General features: G+C 36.4%; 1 protein-coding gene across 2 annotated transcripts; it reads left to right on the top strand.

Moving 5' to 3' along the window:
* Positions 1 to 2,242: 2,242 nt before the first annotated feature.
* On the top strand, positions 2,243 to 20,671 carry LOC144441016 (MORN repeat-containing protein 5-like). 2 transcript variants are annotated; one of them, XM_078130525.1, is made up of 5 exons: positions 2,243 to 2,368; positions 2,687 to 2,834; positions 3,323 to 3,434; positions 19,711 to 19,842; positions 20,140 to 20,671. In XM_078130525.1, the coding sequence occupies exons 1-5, from the start codon at positions 2,322 to 2,324 to the stop codon at positions 20,223 to 20,225; spliced, it is 525 nt and encodes a 174-aa protein (XP_077986651.1). In that variant the 5' UTR covers positions 2,243 to 2,321; the 3' UTR covers positions 20,226 to 20,671. The 2 variants fall into 2 exon arrangements, with proteins under 2 accessions (XP_077986651.1, XP_077986650.1); XM_078130524.1 differs by lacking the exons at positions 19,711 to 19,842; positions 20,140 to 20,671 and adding exons at positions 4,909 to 5,040; positions 5,332 to 5,901.
* The last annotated feature ends 1,274 nt before the right edge of the window (positions 20,672 to 21,945 follow it).

Below are 21,945 nucleotides of genomic sequence, written 5' to 3'. Positions count from 1 at the left end.
GAAAAATAGTATATGTAACAAATGTATGTGGGTTTTTAAAATCCATACGTAACAATACTTTCCTGTTTATTGACAATTTTCATAAAACAGTATATACTTATGACTGTATTGGTGTTAAGAAAGCTGCAACAAATTGCAACAGAACTTTGATTATTGTTTGGTTATACCTATATATATATATAATCTTATGTAACCTTACATTTATATATATCTTAGGAACTTAAACTATCAGTTTTAGTCAGTAGTTCAAGGCTTTCTTACAAACAATCCTGGCATTAACAACCAACATTTTATGATTTATATATTCTCTATACTAACAATAAAGGTAAGTAATTGGTATTTTCATAACTCTTGAATTGCCCCTTTTTTATATTTTATCATGATCTGTAAAAATAAAGATCATAAAAATAAGCATAATTTGATGCCTGTTGTTCTCTGTAAAGTACAATCTCCTACACAAAATAAAAGATATGATTTGATCAACAATAATATATTGCATTATTAATTATGCAAATGACTAAATATGAATATGTTATTCGTTACAATTTATAAATTGAACTTGTTTAGGTTTACATTGTAAGTGTGAGAAGGTGGTTATTATTTATGTAATCACAATGTTATGCTAATGTCATGCTAATAGTATGCTAATGTTATGCTAATGTTTGCCATAAAATTTACTACTTAGCCATTTTGACCATTCGTATCAATGTAAATAAAGTAAATACAAAATATATATCATTGTTATGTTGTCATTAAATGCATATATTTCAACCTCCTATTCTTGCCAAATGTCTTCACATAAGGAGTAGAAATATCTAACATGAATACAGTATGTCATAGATAACGAGGGTAGATAATAGTGTTTATCACAAATTTAAAGTCTATAGGGTTCTATTTCTATAGAAATTATGACAATGAAAATAGTAAACAAAGATTTATCAAGACTTGATCAAGTAGGGGGGGGGGAGGGGTGAGACCAATAGTTCAATGTAAGATAATAAAACATTGAACTCTTTTAGTTTTGAGGTGAAGGGGTTTGAACCTTTTCAGTTCTCATCCAAAGAAAACGATTTTGACTTTTAATGGAGTCTGTTTTGTACCCCAAAATACAAATATTTCTGAAAATGTCAAATCAAGAAATGGAACAATTTTCTCTATAGTAAATGCATTGAACTAAAATAAAGTAAAGTGTCAACAACAACAAAAATTGTAATCTCTCGGAGTATTATTGTAGTTGGCTATCACTATTATTTTAATGCATCATTGTACCATGTAATTTCATATCTTCACTGTAGTGTAGGTGACAGAAGGGGTGGATAAATTAATGCTTGAGTTTCATTTGATGGGCTTAACATTTCTTAAGAAGAGAGGGTGAGAGGAACTATATCATTTGTTTAGCCGTAAATTGTGTACATTTCCTAACTGTAGCTATGCAGACAAATTGCAAGAGATAGTATCAAAATGACTAAATAAGTTCTATCTAAACTCGACCTGAAATATTTTGCTATCATTATATATGGTTTGTTTTATCCTTGTCAAGCATTGTGAAAACATGAAATCGACCTACTTACCCAATGTGATGGGTTAGGTTACCCGTTGACCAGCATTTTTTATATTTTCTGGCCTTACAAGTCATATGATATTTAATAGCGTATGCTAAAATATATATTACGTAAATTGCATGCAAATTTATGTAAATCAGCACCTTTCTAGATTTTAAATGCCTGATTGCACCAAGGCAAAGTTCTGCCCCCACCCCGACAATTTGGTCAGGCTACGGCCTTGACAAAGCCAAAAGGTTGCCTCAAACCATTTCGAATATGATTTTTCAAGATTACGACTAAGATGAGACATGCGCCCTCTGTGATATGATAAACTTATACGGATAACATTGAACACAATAATTCTGTAGACTAATATGAGTTAGCAATAATTGTAGCATTAGATTTTGTTTTTGAACGTTTTATCATTAACTTACGAGTACAAACCCCAGAATGATAAACAAAAAAAAACCTCTAAAACAAAAACCAAGTCTGCAATTTTTGCAGCTAGCTATGAATAAGCTTACAGAAAGCCTGTGTAAACCTATTTACTAATTTTCTATTCAAATTGATTTAACTTTACTCGCAGAGCTACGATATGCCAACTTTACGTTATGTACATTCATTATATAGATGGCAAATGATTAACAAAGCCCCCATCGTGTGAGGACCAGATCCCTTTGTTTTTATTTGCGCTTGCACACCATACCGCTTGAGGGCGATATATTACAATGCATTCTGGGTGTTTTTGTCGCTTGACAACAAATACACAAATCCAAAATGGAGTACACGGGAAGTAGTTATGATGGAGAGTACAAAAATGGACGGTATGTTGTGTTCCTAGCATTTTAAATGTAACAAGCTTATTCACTTCGTATTAATTGATAGTTGTATATATATCTGACCGTGTTCGCAGTCAAACTAATCCTTTTCCATCGATGTTTCTTGCTGATGTTACTTGTAATGTACTCAAGTTCCGTACTTAAACTAAAAATTAAGAGAGAAGTCGGCCAATATTGTGTGTTGTTCGTGATGTACGTACACGGTATGGTGTTATTCTACGCTCAGACACAAACCCCATCGGTGATCTCGCTGTGTATATTGGTTATTGACAAAATCTGACATATTTTCCCCTTTTATCACAGAATGGAGGGTCCAGGCAAGTACAGTTTCCCAACTGGAACACAGTACGAGGGTGAAATGAGAGATGGAATGTTCCATGGACAGGGAACAATTTTCTTCCCAAATGGAAGTAAATATGTAGCAAAATGGGAAGATGGAATAGCAATAGATGTGAGTATATCGTTTGACTGACTGAAACTGTTGATCTTTCCTTGTAAATAGTTGTCATATTGGGGTTTGTCCAATATATTGTCAAAACACTGGACTAGAGGCTATCCAGAGCTGAACTTTCAAAATTGAAATGAAGCTATCCACACAGTCAGTAACATCATGTCCTTGTTATGAACTCCCTAATATTTAAATATTACAGTATTACTCTTGTTGAGTCATGTCGGTCAAAACTTTACTTTTTGTTGACATTTATACTTACATGTATTTTGTTCATTTAGACAATGATACACAAATTTGTGTTTACAGTAATCTTCACCAAACAAGTACATGATGTGTTGTCTTTATTTTCTGTGAGGAACATCATCTTATTAATGTGGTTTTAGTTAGCATTGAAAATGTGATTTGAAATATTCAAATACTACAAGAGTGATTGTCAAATAGAGATGATTTATTATGAAAATCTATTTTTATTTGCATTGTAATTGTAGGGTAAATACACTTTTGCTGACGGTCTAGAGTATGATGAACCAGAATGGTTGTATTGTGATGGCTATGATAGGAGGTTTTATACAGAGATCTGTAGTGGATTACAACCAGCAGGTTAGTACAATTACCCTCCCCCCAATCAATAGTAAACAAAGATTTATGCATTGCATTGTGTGCAGACTGGATATGATGCTGTGATGACTTTATACAACTTTTCACATATTTCTGTACTTCATTGATTTACAAACAGGACTTTGTCTAATATTGTTGTACAGTATATTTGTCATGTATAAAACAGAGTCATGGAGTTCATGCTTTAGAAATCTCAAAATAAATACCCATCTCATTCATCGATATGGCCACCAATAAACTGAATTTATGTATTTTCTGTATATTAAAGTAGTATGTTAATGTCAATGTATGCCTTCTATGACATAACGATTTGTCTTCTGCCATTGTTAGAACAGTTAATTGCATAGTAAGGACTTGTTCCTATATATTTTGAATACGTATAATAAATGATGTCATAAGTTTATAAGTTATATCCTAATACCAGGTCTGAGTTCAGTTAACTGTATAAGTGATGGTTAAGCATACAATGTACATAGAATACTGTGAGTACCTTTAATATACAGAACAAACAAAATACATCCTAAAACACAAAAACTCAACTTGTGACTGCATATTAAAATATAGCTGTCAGTGTTTCCTCTAATGATTATGGGGATAGCCGGATTTTGTTGTTGTGAGTCAAAATGATAAAAAGTGACATTTCTTGTGAGTCACCACATAGAAAGAGATAGGAGAACACCAAATTTTGGTGAGTCACTAGAAATTGTATGTGTCAGTGGCACGTCAAATAGGCTTAGAGGGCGCACTGGTCACCACATAGTAAGAGATGGGGAGCACCAAATTTTGGTGCATCACTAGGTATTGAGTGCATCAGTGGTGTGTCAATTTGGCTTAGAGGGCACACTGGTCACCACTTACGAGATAGGGGAATACCAAATTTTGGTATGTCACTAGATATTGTGCGTGTCAGGGGCATGTCAAATAGGCTTAGAGGGCACACTGGTAGCTGTACAGTGTAGTATTCTACTGACTGATGCATACAAAACCATCACTAAGTAACTTGCTATTAGTAGAACTCTAAGTTGGTATTTAGGAATAATTCTATAAATGATTTGATGACATTTAGTGTCATTTAGTATATAAACATCAAATGTCTAGGAAACCATTACTATACCTGTATTCTCACAAGCCAGAGTACAATGTTTGCTGTGGACACAACAATGAGTTATGACTGGTGTTGTAATAGAGTCTGTGGTTTACAATAATGTATATACCTTCAACTGTTATAATACCAGAATGATTTTTAATGTCATTGAAGATATACATCAACTCTAACATACTAGAATAATTCAATCAGGGTTCTATGTCAATAATTTCACTCAATTAGACACATAAATCATAACAGTTGTGAGTTGTCAGAACCATCAATTCATGATGTATGACACCCCTATAATTGTTTGAATGTAACTTGTAAGTCCATAATGTCTTATTTTTTGTTGTTTGTTTGTTTTTCTAGGACGTTCACAATTAACAAATCGAGTACCACCCAGGGAAATTCCTGAAGGTTGCTATGATTGTGGTGATGGTTTTTATAATCCCAAAACAAGAGTTGTTGTAGATTATAACAAAAAATTCCTTAGAAATGCAGGTGAGTTGATTTAGTTGACTAAATTTGACTGTCTAAGTACTTGTAGTAGTGTAAATAAACTTGTACATGTGTTTGGAACTTGAACTTAGAAGACTTACTACCAAAATTAAGACAGTATAGAGTTTCAATTATTTGGCAAAATGTTTTTATTTACATCTCACAAAATGTTATTGTTATGAATTACATATATGAAACAATATATATATTTAATATAATGCATTGTAATTTGTTATACTTTGTGGACAATTATAAATACTTTTCTTATTAATGCAACTTTTAACTTTCTTGCAGATGATGATGAACATGAATGGATAGTAACAACGTGTCGTAAAGGTTGGGATGAAATTGTTGGATACAAGCCTAAGATAGAAGCATAGACATTTTATACCTTATATTTAACCATATAAAAATGTTTCAGTTCTGATTAGATACGTGTGGGTACAGGTAGAGTTTGTACTAGACTAGTGATCAATTTCATGTCCATTTCACGATAATCTCTCAAATTTCATGAAAAGGTTTAATGTCTGAAATAAACTTGACAGCCTTGGGTATGACAAACACATAGGTTTTTAGATTATCCTAAGGAAGGAAATTACTATGCCAAGTGACTAGATGGATTGATTTGTGATTTCTGATAGTGCCCACTGATAATTGTACATTTATAAATTCAAATTATAACTAAGAACTTACAGATTCATTATGGTTTATGTAATATAAATGTTATTTCTATTAAACCCTGATGTATAGAGTCAACTGACTGGATATAATGTGATTACATTCTTGATGTACACTTTTTGAATTGTGTATTTATTTCCATTGTGAAGAAAGATTTTCTGACGTTGTATGTCATTTTACAAAATATGTAAATACAGACTTTCAATAAATGGATATTAAAATGATATTAGATTGAGTATTATTTTATTAGTAGTAGTACTTTTGAGATGGTGAAAGGGAAAAATGGTAAGGATCATTTTATCTTATCCCAAAGCCTAAAAAAATTGTTTGGTTCTGGTTACCTGACCCCTAGTTTTCCATTGCCAACCCTGAACTTTTTTCATGTATTCGAGAAAAAAATAATAAAATCACAAAAACTGTGAAGTCTTGCAAGAAATAGTGGATGCAGAAGCTGACATCAATTTAAAAAGACAACATATTTGTGTGAAGACACAGCATTCATCAGTACTGTGTTTGGATCTCATTGGCTTAGCTGCAGGACAGAATGTTAAGTTCCAAACACTAAGCTGGTGTCAGAATTTAGGAGGGACATGAAAAAATGAGGGTTCAAAGAAGTTCATGAATGTTGTGATGGTCTGAAAGGAGGGAGAGCAAAATATTTTGCTTATGATTTGAGCCAAATTAAACCTCAGGAGTGGTCGTTTACCGAGTAACTTTTGAAAATTTCTTTTTTTTCACCTCTCTCTCTCTCTCTCTCTCTCTCTCTCTCTCTCTCTCTCTCTCTCTCTCTCTCTCTCTCTCTCTCTCTCTCTCTCTCTCTCTCTCCCCCTCTCTCTCTTGTTTTTTTTTACATAGTTATGTCATCTATTGTTCAGGAAAGATGTAAACAGTGTAGAGAGAGAGAGAGAGAGAGAGAGAGAGAGAGAGAGAGAGAGAGAGAGAGAGAGAGAGAGAGAGAGAGAGAGTTATACCTCTTTAATTATTTGTTACTAAAGGTACATATATATGAGCCATATACGTGATTTCCATGCAAAGATTGACCTGTATCACATACATGCTGAAACCAGTCACTGGCTTCAATATCTTGTCTCATGAGAATGTCCATCGAGCAGAAAATAGTGTAGAATATTTTATTTTCACTGGAATTACACGTTGAAAACGGCAATAAACATATTTTAGAATTTCACAGGTAATTTATGTTGTACTCTGTCTTACTTAGTTGCATGAAAAGGGAAAAATAGTTTGCAGTTTGTACATATACAGACTGTGTTTACAAGCGTTTGTCAAATATAGGAGTGTTTCAATGTGCGTTATGGAGTAGAACAAGAAACTAAAAACTGTAGTTGATACACAGAACAAAACATACTGAAAAAATCATCAAAAGTTACAGCTACTGTCCCTTTAATCTGTTCACATAATTCCCATTCATAATAGTGAATTTGTCATTTTGAGATGGGGGAGGGTCAGATTTTAGAAGTTGGGATTGGGGGTGGGTCACTATTTAGAAAAAGGGGTAGGGGAGGGTCACATTTTACACCTCAGACATACCCTAAATAATCCGCCACCCCGCCCCCACCCCCCCCCCCCCCTCACCCTCGTAATTACTGAAGGTTCCCTTATAGGTTTTAAAAGGACTTCTTTGTTCCCTTAACTAACATTTCATACCTGGTCATAGACCCTACGTAAGGTATTTGACCTGGATGAATCACATTGTCATTACAGGTAAATAGGCCACCACTCAATGCCACATTTATAAGGCCAATGCATAGATGGGATCAGCCAATCGTATAGCTCATTTTATTGTGCTAAAACTATTATATCGTATGTTAGATGGTCTGTCATTTCTAATCTAGTTAACTATTGGCTCGAAGTATGGGTGATTCAGTAAATCACAACGAAAACCTCTGTGTACTACTGTGACAATCAAATTCATCAAGAACGGTTGAACAGTCACACATAGACTGCCTAACGACGAAGACTTCAACACTCAACGTTATTAACGTAAGCGTCTCACTGGAACTGTACTACAGGTAATTTAATAACATTGTGTACATTGTAAAGTTTCTTCGATTCTTTTAAAATATAATGTTAAATGAATGAATGCAAGGATGAGTTAAACTCCGAGGTAGCAAGGGAATGTAGAGAGGAAATCCAATCACCGCATGTAAACTTTGCATTTCGCAAACATTTTCTTTTTCAATATCACACATTTCAATATTTCAGACAAAAGAAATCACAGGTATTATTAAAATGGAGAAGAAACTGTTGACCCTCTTCCTCGTTCTTGTTCTTGTTCTAACTCTGTTTGTCCATGAAGACGATGCTTATATACCCCGCCGCCGCCGCCACTTGACCTTGGTCAGAGCTGAAAAGGCCGTGATCGTGAACACAGAAGAGATAATGTAAGACATATTTCGCAAAGTAGCGAATACAACATTGGTATACTTCTAGATGAAGACTTATAACTAATACACAGTCGTGTCCTGTTTAATAAGATCACATTTCCAGGTCCGTACTGGCAGCTAATTTGGAACATCTTTACTGCCAAGATGCATCTTTACTTTGCATGTGGTAGACGTAGAATATCAAGTCAACATTTTAGACAGTGTAAATGTTAACCATATCATTATATTTGAATATTGCAGTGGTAGAACTATGGTCCTAATATGTCACACGAGTTTATTAATCGTGTACATGTCTTGTTACACTTGATATTAGTATCCACCAATGTATTGAGGTGGTAGTCGATATCATGGTGTAGATAAGTTTGTGTTTTATGTCCATAACTCTATAGTAACGCTCTTTTCTGTCGTGTGATTTATTTCAGCGAAGAAAATGAAACTATCATGGGGAAGGAAGGAAAGAAAGACCGAATTGAAAGACACGCTAAAGTAGCCAAATGGATGTTGGAAGACACTGGAGAGTAAAATTGAGCTATATATACGATGCCTATATAGCGTTCATTTGAACATGCCGATAACGATATACTTGAATTTGCGCCAAGAGCTGATGAGATTATGAATGATTTATCATGTATTTTCATTAATTAATTAATTAATCAATTAGGACGTTGTAATTGAATTGTTTTGAAGGCATTATGATAATTAGAATGTACAAATCTTACTTTCTCTTGATATTACAATTAATGAACTTTATCACTCGTGTGAAAACTTCCATTTCAACTATCCTATCAATTTTTTAAAAATTCTATCAGGTGTTGTTTGTGAAGTTGATGCACAGACAATTAAGAAAGTTGTCTGTAGTTGATGGAATGATAGGGGTTACCGTATCATTTAGGTGTATGACGTCATGATAGGGGTTACATCATTTAGGTGTATGACGTAATTCACTACTAGTTCATGGCCCACATTTCATTCAACTAATGTCAAATGATGGTTAATTATGCTTTGGTTGGTAGAATATTACAGGTACCTATAAATAATTCATGCAAAAAGACTACCCCAGCAAACAAACAAAAACAAATAGTGTGATTTTCACCCATCATATTCATGTCAAAATAGTGACAAATTTTCAAAACATTTCGAGAGACATTTATTTAGTTGACGTTTAATTAGTTATTCGTTATTTTTCTTTTTTTTATATCTCTTGGCAATATTAACATCAAATCTAATTTTCTTATATAGCGTATTCCATATAACTATCACAATGCGTTTTACAAAGCACAGAATAACGAGTCCAAAAACAGACTCAAGCGAAAGTCATATTGAAGAAATAGGTCTTAAGACCTGATTTAAATGCCTAGAATATAGTGACAGTCTGCCGATACGAAAGCAGAGCATTCCACATGGTAATTTGACTACAGCACACATGTGTTACTACTGTGAGCATATTGTGTGTTAACTGAGCTACTATGCCCATTTACAAATTATCTGATATGAGGCGCGAGACTGGATAATTTGTTGGAGAAGTGACATCGAATCCTCTACGACGCTTTGCCATTTTACCATACCGAAAACTTTTTAAATATTAGACAAATGAAATAAACAATGTTGATTACGTCACATAGTATTATGGGATAATCAGACGTATCGTGTTATTATTATTTTCTTTGAACATAATAAATGTTTTTTGTAAAAATCACATTTGATCAATTTCTCATTACTTTTAATTTTATATATCGATCTTCCTTAAAATGTTTCTCATTACATTTTCGTTGCAACTATGCCGGGGTCGGTCGGTCGATTAAAAAATATATAAGTAATCAACAAAAAAAATCATCCTCATCTTTCTATGGGTCTCCTTTTCCTCCTCTCTCTCTCTTCTTTTTTTTTGGGGGGGGGGATTTCTGATAACAACCCCTTACCCAACTTCTCTACACAATTGTCATGTTTTCAGAACCCCCCCCCCCCCCACTTGAATAACTTCTGTCCTGGAAAAAATGCCCTGTTCGTGAATTAAGTGTCGTCATTGCCATCATGACTGTAGATAACATTGACAGTCCAGACACTTGCTTATTCTTGACAGAAAGAGCACTCTTCCGCCAAATATTATGGGCCGCGGGTGCAAACAAAAATATTTTTTATTTTGATATCGGAGCTGAAAATTTGAATCGGTCCAGTAATGACACAAAAAATAAGGTCACCCTAATAAAAAAAAACAACTCTACAGAGACCAGTATTCGGAATGTATATTTTAAGGTCACCTTTATGTATGTGTATCCCCGTTGAATAGATATTTATTATTATATGTTATAGGTTGTATATAGATAGTCTGCTTGAACCTTCCAGCACTGTGTAGGTGTTTTATTTCGGGTAGATGAAACTGCGAGTTTGCTCTCAGCAGTATGGTTTCCTGTCTCAAAATATACAAGACACTGTTATCAGTTGTACATTCACTGTGTCTGTACAGACAGCAAAACTGCTAGCTGCTGAAAAATTACAAGTATCTGGAAAAAACATCAACTGCTTCCGATAGAACGACTTTCATTGACAACTTTCACGTCCGCCATTTTTTCAGCCTCCTACTCGTTATTTCAACGGGAAAAGGAATCAGGTAAAGGTATCTGAATTCCGTGGCCGGTCAAGGTTTCTGATTTGGTAATGAATCACTGACAGGTTTACTATTCACGTCAAACAATGGATAAGAATACGTTAGAGTATAGCTAGTCACCTTCACGATTGGTCCATTCTTCTCTACAATGACAGTAGTCGTCCTTCAGCAGCCAGAGGGTCACCACACTTTTATGAAAAACCCAATAATGAAAATAGGTCATGTCCACAATAGTAACAAGTTTCCCATCTACACTGCGTAATGTTGGTTCTGTATGATTTAGTGTGGGGTGGCCTGAGGCCATTGTTGTTGGTGTGTGTCGTACTTTCCTATTTTGATTCGCTCGTCATGACTGCCCATAAATGTGTTATAGACAGGGTGGGAGGGTGGGAGCTTGGTATATCACCCCGCCGTGAGGTGTCACCAGATGTACTTCTTTCTTCTTTATATATATGCTCATATATACATATTCATTAGGTAATGCATATTCATACTAGGTTCACCAATCATCACGCAGTGTAGACAGTTTCCCATGTACACTGCGTAATGTTGGTTCTGTATGATTTAGTGTGGGGTGGCCTGAGTCCATTGTCCCCTTCCGTTCGTTTATCATACTACACTCCACCCTCCTCTCATCTCCCCCTCTCTCCATATCTCATCAACTCACCACATCCAGGCCAGTTAATCTACATACGTCGATTCCAGGTTATGGTGTTATAAGCACACGGTACAGATTATTATCATATATTTTATTTCTGTTTCCTACTACTCATATGTATTCTGGGACGACAAAGTTTCTACATTGTATATATATAATAACACTTCTAGATCTGCTTACTCTGTCTCTTATTCTGTTCCCCTCTGTCTCTCCCTTTCGAATGTTTTTTTTTTTTTTTTTTTTTTTTTTTTTTTTTTAAATTGTCTATTTATTTTATCATCATCATCATCATCATCATCATCATCATCATCATCATCATCATCATCATCATCATCATCATCATCATCATTATTATTATTATTATTATTATTATTTATATATATATATATATATATATATATATATATATATATATATATATATATATATATATATATATTTTTTTTTTTTTTTTTTTTTTTTTTTTTTTTTATAAGTTGTACTTAAGGATTTTCCTTGCATACTTTTTGTACCTCTGCTAAATTGTTAAAGCTCTCATATACTTGTTGTGCCTCACTGATCGCCCTTTCTTTGAGTCTCATCGCTGGTGCTGTTGGAGACAACACCTTTGATAACTGCAAGTAGTGCGATGCTGTAGATGCGGTCTTCCATCCCACATGTTGCATAATCTCGGGCATGGTTGATCCAGATAGTGCTAGTGCTATCGCACAAGCACTTCGGAAACTGTGGATTGTCTCCCCCTCAAAGATTCCTAATTTTGTTAGATGATCTTTAAGCCTTGCATTTGCCGCATTCGTTGAAAGAGCTTCATTGGTAACTTTCCCTTCTTTCGTCGTGGACCGGAAGAATACACCTGGGTTTAAGTTGATAGTCAACGAGTTTGCCATATCAATATATGAAAGGACTACCCTAACCGGACAGATTTTCTCATCCTCATTTCTCATTATTGGGCAACATCTAGTATTTCCATCCCTAAGTGTTTTTCCCCATACATGGTTTAACAGTAGTCCACCATTCTGCAGACTGGCTATATTTTCTGTTTTTATGGGCAAAAGATCGCTAGCTCTGTCGCCCGTAAACGCTAGACAAAGGAGCAGTGCTTTATCCCTGGCCAAAATAAATAGCTGAAGTGGGTTAATATTCAGACATATCTCAATCTTTCGGTCAATTTCTTCCACTATCCTTCTAACCTTCCCTAATGTGATTGGTTTTGCCTGTCTCGGTACTAAGTTTTCCTTCATTTGTTCTTCAGTTACCCCTTTTAGGTATTGCTTGACTGTCTTATCCGCTGCTGGATTCCCTAATCCCAACCTGACATCCCAATCTCCACCTCTTCCTGTACTTTCAAATATTGATCTTAATTGTCCGATATATGAGTCAACTGTTTTGAACGCAAGCCTTGTTGGACACTGGCAGCTGTCACCTTTTTCACATCCCGCCGCATGTATAACGGTCCGCCCGTCTTTATCTTTATATACTAAGAACCTAACTACATCTCTTGGTGACGCAGATGCTAAACTTTTTGGTGGAATCAAACTTGCCAGGAACCCCTCCATTTCCTCTTGCAGACGTGATTTTCGTTTATTGTATGTTGAGTTAGTTGCCCCATCAAGTATTTCATTCATGCGTTTGTCAATGGCCTTAATATCAACGTTTGGCTGGTTGTTTTCTCTTCCTTGTGGGATGTTTATTTTCATTCGGTTATTATGACCGCATCTCTGGCAGAAGTTATATTCTATGTCGTTGGGATAATGACACTCCCCACACTGCACTGCTGGCATCCAGAGTCGTGGGGCACCGTACATCAAAGGCTGTAACATGAACATATATTTTTTATTTATTTCTTTATTTCCCTCTATAAGCGTTACTCTATACAAGCATATTCGGTGTTTTTTTTGTTTTTTTTGTTTTTTGTTTGTTTGTTTGTTTGTTTGTTTGTTTGTTTGTTTGTTTGTTTGTTTGTTTGTTTGTTTCTCTTTCTTTCTTTCTCTCTCTCTCTCTCTCTCTCTCTCTCTCTCTCTCTCTCTCTCTCTTTCTCTCTCTCTCTTACTGTCTGTAGTCCATCTTACAGGCCCATATATCATACAGTGAGGGTACTCTTATCCATCCTTTTTTATTAGGGACTTCAAATATGTATTCCCCTGCTGGGGCCAATTCCACCAACTTCTTTGCTTCCCCTTGCACAATCGGCCACCAGTATTTCATTGGTGACAATTTCGGTATCACGAATGTTGCCAGACCTTTTTGCTCTTTAACTAATTTAAGTATGGGCCCTACCATCTGAAATGGGGGAAAAACATAACAGTTTTCGCCTGTTATATTTTGGGCAAATACATCCACCCCTGAGGTGTTAGGCGTTTCCCATGGTGTGAAATGTCGTAATGGGGTACCATTTCTGTCATGTTGAGCGTTCGAATCTAGTGCCATCAAGTCTACTGAATGACCGTCCTTCCCACCAAACTCTCGATCTATTCGCTCCCAATATTCTGGTAATAACCTGGCATCTGCTGGTGTTAGTCGTCGTGAGGGTGGGTCTGCAGGATTGTGTCTCGATGGGATGTACCTCATTTCGATTTCGATATCGAGACCGTCAACCACTTCATATAGGCTTTTTAACGCATTGTTCATGTCACTACTTTTGCTTCCCCTGTTTTTCCAACAATGCATTAGTGTTTCGTTGTCAGTATATGCTATCACTCGTGTGTTGCGTGTTCTTTCATGAAATGAAAGTAAGGTTTTTTCTAGTGCCTTGCTTTCTTTATATGCTATTGGTTTCTCTTGCAAATCTTGCCCCCAGTAATCTCGTATTTCTCCTGTCTTCCTACCCGACATGACGGTACCACCCCATCCATATTGGGATGCATCGCTAGCAATCGTAACTATCACATGTTTTTCCTCTTTCCATGGGCTATATCCTTCCCCTGTATCTAACCTTCTCCAACTTTCAATTTCCTCTTGTAGTTTCGGGTGGAGATAGACTATCCCTTCATCCTTCCCGGCTCTCGATAGTGCTAGTGCCATTTCCCGGATGTACAGTTTTGCCGACGGTATAGCTACTGTCAGTGATACACATTTTCCCATCATTCGCTGTAGGGTTTTCACAGACACTGGACTTTGATTCAGAATATGTTCCCTTAATTCGGCAAACTTCTCTCTCTTTCTTTGTGTTATACTAAATATCGTCTTGACCGTATCCACCTTGAATCCTAGAAACTCTAAGGTTTGTGTTGGAATAAATATACACTTTTCCAAGGCGAGATAATAGCCAAGCGAAATAAGTATATATGACATGATATAGCATGCTGCATTCGCCTTTTCCATGTTAGACCATGTATTCTCTGTGCAGTTTCGTATCTGACCCGCATGTCTATCATCGATGTACAGGGATGACGGGACTCCACATTTCCTTATTTCATTCATTGCGCATAAACCTATGGTCTGGTAAATGTACGGTGAACACTTCCAGCCAAACGGTAATGTTGCACATACATACCACCATCCACCCCATTGAATACCTAATAAGGCTCTGCTTGCCATGGTTATCATCACGTGATCATACCCACTTTTGTTGTCTAGTTTTGTTTGGAAATGTCCTCTATCTAGATATCTTGGTAGTTGTGTAATGTGATCTAGTCTGAATGGTAGGGTCTTCATCCAGTTGTTCAGGAATCGTTCATCATGACACAAACGTGGTTTCGTTGGTTCGACCGTCAATGGCATGACTATATATGGTGGTTCTACTTTCCCAACCTCACCCCATATTTCTAGTGCACCCGACCGAACTCTTTCCTTTATGGTCTCACTTATAAAGTCAATATATTTCCCACATATCTTGTTATTCGGCAAGTATATGCTTGGTGGGAAAGCAGAGTCGTACCTCTTCCCCCTGAACGTGCCCTTAAAAGCAGTTACGAAATCAAATACTGAGACGCCATTTTTTATCCACTTTCCAACCATTCCCTCATTTCCTTGACCTTTCAATACGTTATACCATTCTTCAGTGTGATTATGGATTTCTCCAGCAGTAAACGCTCCAGGGTTTCTAAAACGAAGATCTAGGGCTGATGCCTTGATCAGTCCCATTCCCACCATTCTTGGTTGTGGACAGACCGATATCGGTGCACTTTCTCCATTCCAGCCAACCCAGTCAACTTTTCTGGTCAGATGATCACTGTAGGCTTTCATTGGGTTCAGGCGAACCTCTTTTTCCCATTTTGGTATGTCGTGCACATTCACCTGAAATGGTGAGCGGGGAGGGATTTAGTCTATATCCACATTAGTACATAGACTTAACTAATCTTTAACAAAAACAAACAAAAAAACCCCACCAAAACCAGGCAAAGGGGCAGCCTGGTTAAGCAGAAGTGACTGGTATATGTAGAAACCATGTCAGACTCCCCCAGGCTTGCTTTTTTTTTCTTTTTTTTTTACTACTCCCTCGCCACCTTCCAACACTATACTATCCAATATCCAAACCACATCCATTCTGATCATATCATTCAATCTAATGAAATGACGTTAGCACATATTTTCCATCCATTTCCTTTATTTATCTCTTCATTAATACATAAACATCATTTCACCCCTCAAGATATCAATGTGAAATTCACGACTTTTCATTGACAGACATTGAGTTGTCTATATACGACAGACTTAACATAAGTTATCGCCACCTTCTATCCCTTCTATCCCTCTCAGCCCCTCTATCATATTCTCTGCTATAGCAGTTTCGTGCTACATGTCCAAATTTTCCGCATTTCCAGCATCGGATTCCAGCTCTCAACTTATCTCCCCCACTCTTTCTCTTTTTCCTGATTAGCTTTCTTGATTTTCGCTATTTTCTCGATGACCTCCGCGTGCTCCTTGGGGCCAATGAGTGCAAGCATCATGTTTGACATTGCCGGCGACTCTTTTTCCTTGCGCAGGGCTCTCAGCATGGCTATATATTTTTGGTACTCTGGGTGACGAATCTCTTGGGATGTATCCACCACTAACTGTAATCTCGCGAGGGCTTCTTCAGCGTTGAATATACATTCATCTCTTTCAGCATATAATCTCAGCTCTGCTAATGCTCTTTGAAATCTTTCATTCGCCTCTCTCTTTTGCAAAACCGCCTCATTTGGCCCTGCCACCTGGAGTACCTGTGACAAAACAAATAACATACGTCACTCTGGCATTCTCATGTACATTTGCATATATGCCACGTCACACATGTTCATCCAGGGACGTCAAAACTCTCATCTAGCAACCCAGTGATGACACCTGGGACGACTTGCCTTTCACCCGCGTCAAAACCCACATCCGTAGGGACGCCTTGCCTTTTCACCCGCGTCAGACCCACCTCCGTGGGGACACCTTGCCTTTTCTCCCGCGTCAACCAACTTCCTTAGGGACGCCTGGCATGACTTGCCCTCCTTGGTTCTGACAAATTTTCCACATGTCACCCTCAACATGGGACACCGTGTTCCACCACAGTATCATTTCCAGTTGCAACTTTTACTCCTTTTTCTGTGTCCTTTCCTTCTCCCTTCCTAGCCATAACATGATTTTAAAAACTAGTCGTAAACTATTATGTACTTCAGTATGCGTATGTTTGCCACGGGAAAGACAAGAAACACATACATTAATATTCTCATGACAATGCAAATTAGGAGACCTTCCCAAACTACACGTTACCGGAAATACATGTTGTAGAATGAAAAAACAACCAAATACACCAAACCCTTGAATGAACGAAATTTTCACTTACGAGGCTAAAGCTCGAGATTTTTCCCCCTAATAACAGTACCGGGTGACCGCGTGAACGAAATTCCCCCTTCCAATCATTTTAGGCAGTGGGACAGAGCCATGACGACAGTTCTCCGGTAGGTTACATATCTGCCTGCCACGTCTACAAGTGTGGGGGCTGACTATATTATACACCTTGTGCAACATTATTACAGAACAGGACATTCACCCACCTGTGCATTATTATTGTTCATGGTTGTTCCCAAAGACTGTGTCGCCGCACTGGAAATTGGGGTAGTTCCACTAGCCGCCGGCGCTTGTAGGGCTGGGTTAATTACTGGAGTTTGCAGAGTTGCTCGCGTAGTACCACTGGCACTTCCTGGGGCAGTCATGACGAGTGCTGACTTTTCAACTGCTTGGTGTCTCAACCCGCCGTGAGGTGTCACCAGATGTACTTCTTTCTTCTTTATATATATGCTCATATATACATATTCATTAGGTAATGCATATTCATACTAGGTTCACCAATCATCACGCAGTGTAGACAGTGGTAACGTCCACAGTAGTGACCAGATTTAAATTGAATGCCTTCCGTAAGGGTAAAGTTTTGAGATTCTTGTTCCTACAGACAATTGTTGGAATACAACAGAACATATGTAATAAGTTATTTTTTCTCATTGATTGCTATTTGCCCCTTGCTGTAGCACTTTCCTGGCCAACCACAACATGTAATGTGAAGCTTTATAGAACGTTGTAGCATAGCACTCACCGTACAAAGAGTTTTAAAGGCCAAAAAAAAGAAAGAAGAATTGTGTCTGGAATTTTATTCCAATAGAAAGTACACATAATAAAGTAGATGAAAGTTATTACAATAATTAGAACTAAATTATTCTGATGGGGGGCCATGGGGATAGTTCTAGCACTGGAAATATTCAAGGTTGATTATTGTAAGATATGTTCTGAAATAATTATTGTCTTTCTTTTTCAACTCTGTTTTGTACAAGAATGATTTGTGCCATTAGAATCATCTTAGTTAGCGTCATTGACTTAGATGAGGATACACAATGTAGGATTTCGTCATCGCTACTACGCCCTCTGGCGTTAAGCCAGTAAACACTTAACAGTTTGAAAAACCCGTCCAGCTGACACTGCCAGGTGAAACGTTACTCGTAAGTAATAAGAAGCCGTGGTGGTGGTACCAGACTTGATTACTATCACGTTTTGTAGCCTTGGTGGTGGTACCAGACTTGATTACTATCACGTTTTGTAGCCTTGGTGGTGGTACCAGACCTGATGACTACCACGTTTTGCAAACCTGATAAACGTGTTTGAGAATGTGGGATTTCGTTTATAACTATTATAACTATAACTTATAGAATTAATTCTTTTTAACGTGAAATGCGTCTTGGAAATAAACTTTTGCTGCTTATCCCCCCCCCCCCCCAATGGGACACCAGTAATTTCTGTCAAAATACATCGTCCAAATATAGCTTATCCCGGTCACCAGTAAGTTGATGTCAAATTCGAAATCGGGTGAACAATTATAATAACGACGATTTCATGGGACATTATTCTTGTCATTACTAGTATATCATCATTATCATCACACGTCATTAATTGACATTTACGTTTCAATTGGGAACTTGCAAACCCATTATCTTGAATATCCTGAATGGTGCATCATGGGGAATGTTATGGTAAATATGAATCAATCAGTAATGTAAACAATATCATTACATTGTTTGTAACCACAAATAATCTAGTCATGGTTACCCTGACCATTGTAGGAGGTTCATTTTATCAATAGCGCCAGATTAGGTATTACAATAACTACAGATAATTCCAAAGTCCTTTGCGTCTGAGCATGCTCAGTCTCGATTGCAAGTTCCCAAGGGGGGGGGGGCTGAAATATTTGAATTGAATTTTTCTAACTCACACTAAGGCCTAAGAACATTATGTGGTTCCGATTACGCTAAATTTTAGAATAGATAGGGTAGGTAGATTTTGTTGTTTTGTGTGTGAGTGTCTAGTTCAGGTAGTTATGTGTTCCGTTGTTTTCCATATGGTCTTTGTGTTATTGGTTTCTTCTCATCAGATGTACATCCATTACAAATTGGAAGAACAGTTTTATACTGTCTTTTTAAGTTGTACAAAACCATCACTAAGTAACTTGCTATTAGTAGAACTCTAAGTTGGTATTTAGGAATAATTCTATAAATGATTTGATGACATTTAGTGTCATTTAGTATATAAACATCAAATGTCTAGGAAACCATTACTATAGCTGTATTCTCGCAAGCCACAGTACACAACAATGAGTCATGACTGGTGTTGTAATAGAGTCTGTGGTTTACAATAATGTATATACCTTCAACTGTTATAATACCAGAATGATTTTTAATGTCATTGAAGATATACATCAACTCTAACATACTAGAATAATTCAATCAGGGTTCTATGTTAATATTTTCACTCAATTAGACACATAAATCATAACAGTTGTGAGTTTTCAGAACCATCAATTCATGATGTATGACATCCCTTTTGTTTGAATGTAAGTCCATAATGTCTTATTTTTTGTTGTTTGTTTGTTTTTCTAGGACGTTCACAATTAACAAATCGAGTACCACCCAGGGAAATTCCTGAAGGTTGCTATGATTGTGGTAATGGTTTTTATAATCCCAAAACAAGAGTTGTTGTAGATTATATCAAAAAATTCCTTAGAAATGCAGGTGAGTTGATTTAGTTGACTAAATTTGACTGTCTAAGTATCTGTACTTGTAGTAGTGTAAATAAACTTGTACATGTGTTTGGAACTTGAACTTAGAAGACTTACTACCAAAATTAAGACAGTATAGAGTTTCAATTATTTGGCAAAATGTTTTTATTTACATCTCACAAAATGTTATTGTTATGAATTACATATATGAAACAATATATATATTTAATATAATGCATTGTAATTTGTTATACTTTGTGGACAATTATAAATACTTTTCTTATTAATGCAACTTGTAACTTTCTTGCAGATGATGATGAACATGAATGGATAGTAACAACGTGTCGTAAAGGTTGGGATGAAATTGTTGGATACAAGCCTAAGATAGAAGCATAGACATTTTATACCTTATATTTAACCATATAAAAATGTTTCAGTTCTGATTAGATACGTGTGGGTACAGGTAGAGTTTGTACTAGACTAGTGATCAATTTCATGTCCATTTCACGATAATCTCTCAAATTTCATGAAAAGGTTTAATGTCTGAAATAAACTTGACAGCCTTGGGTATGACAAACACATAGGTTTTTAGATTTAACCTAAGGAAGGCAATTACTATGCCAAGTGACTAGATGGATTGATTTGTGATTTCTGATAGTGCCCACTGATAATTGTACATTTATAAATTCAAATTATAAATAAGAACTTACAGATTCATTATGGTTTATGTAATATAAATGTTATTTCTACTAAACCCTGATGTATAGAGTCAACTGACTGGATATAATGTGATTACATTCTTGATGTACACTTTTTGAATTGTGTATTTATTTCCATTGTGAAGAAAGATTTTCTGACGTTGTATGTCATTTTACAAAATATGTAAATACAGACTTTCAATAAATGAATATTAAAAATGATGTTAGATTGAGTATTATTTATTAGTAGTAGTACTTTTGAGATGGTGAAAGGGAACAATGGTAAGGATCATTTTATCTTATCCCAAAGCCTGAAAAAATTGTTTGGTTCTGGTTACCTGACCCCTAGTTTTCCATTGCCAACCCTGAACTTTTTTCATGTATTCGAGAAAAAAATAATAAAATCACAAAAATTTTGAAGTCTTGCAAGAAATAGTGGATGCAGAAGCTGACATCAATTTAAAAAGACAAAATATTTGTGTGAAGACACAGCATTCATCAGTACTGTGTTTGGATCTCATTGGCTTAGCTGCAGGACAGAATGTTAAGTTCCAAACACTAAGCTGGTGTCAGAATTTAGGAGGGACATGAAAAATTGAGGGTTCAAGGAAGTTCATGAATGTTGTGATGGTCTGAAAGGGGGGAGAGCAAAATATTTTGCTTATGATTTGAGCCAAATTAAACCCCAGGAGTGGTCGTTTACCAAGTAACTTTTGAAAATTTCTTTTTTTTCACCTCTCTCTCTCTCTCTCTCTCTCTCTCTCTCTCTCTCTCTCTCTCTCTCTCGCTTTCTCTCTCTCTCTCTCTCTCTCTCTCTCTCTTTCTGAGCGTCTGCCACAACCACCACAACACCACCAACACAAATACCACCAATACCAACAACAACAACACCACCACCACCAATATCCAGGCACCAATAGCAACACCATCACAAATACCACAAGGACCAACACTACAACCCAAAACACCAACGCCGCCACCAACATCAACACCACCAAAACCACCACCATATATATGTTGTTCTATAGCTTGATCTAAAACCTGCCTGAAATGGATTTAGAGTGTCATTGTTTTCTACATAGTTATGTCATCTATTGTAAGATGTGAACAGCGTAGAGAGAGAGAGAGAGAGAGAGAGAGAGACAGAGAGAGAGAGAGAGAGAGAGAGAGACAGACAGAGAGAGAGAGAAAGTTATACCTCTGTAATTATTTGTTACTAAATGTGCATATAAGCCATATATACGTGATTTCCATGCAAAGATTGACCTGTATCACATACATGCTGAAACCAGTCACTGGCTTAAATATCTTGTCTTATGAGAATGTCCATCGAGCAGAAAATAGTGTAGAATATTTTATTTTCACTGGAATTAAACGTTGAAAACGGCAATAAATATATTTTAGAATTTCACAGGTAA

Source organism: Glandiceps talaboti, chromosome 10 (assembly GCF_964340395.1).
Source record: "Glandiceps talaboti chromosome 10, keGlaTala1.1, whole genome shotgun sequence".
In the NCBI taxonomy this organism is placed as follows: domain Eukaryota; kingdom Metazoa; phylum Hemichordata; class Enteropneusta; family Spengelidae; genus Glandiceps; species Glandiceps talaboti.
Note: the sequence above shows the minus strand (reverse complement) of the source record. Positions and strands in the feature narration are given on the sequence as shown.

Excerpts from the sequence above, each read along its gene's own strand:
- LOC144441016 (XM_078130525.1), top strand. The coding sequence starts at position 2,322 with ATGGAGTACACGGGAAGTAGTTATGATGGAGAGTACAAAAATGGACG. Across the intron at positions 2,369-2,686 it reads GGAGAGTACAAAAATGGACG|AATGGAGGGTCCAGGCAAGT; the intron begins GTATGTTGTGTT and ends CTTTTATCACAG. Across the intron at positions 19,843-20,139 it reads AAAATTCCTTAGAAATGCAG|ATGATGATGAACATGAATGG; the intron begins GTGAGTTGATTT and ends ACTTTCTTGCAG.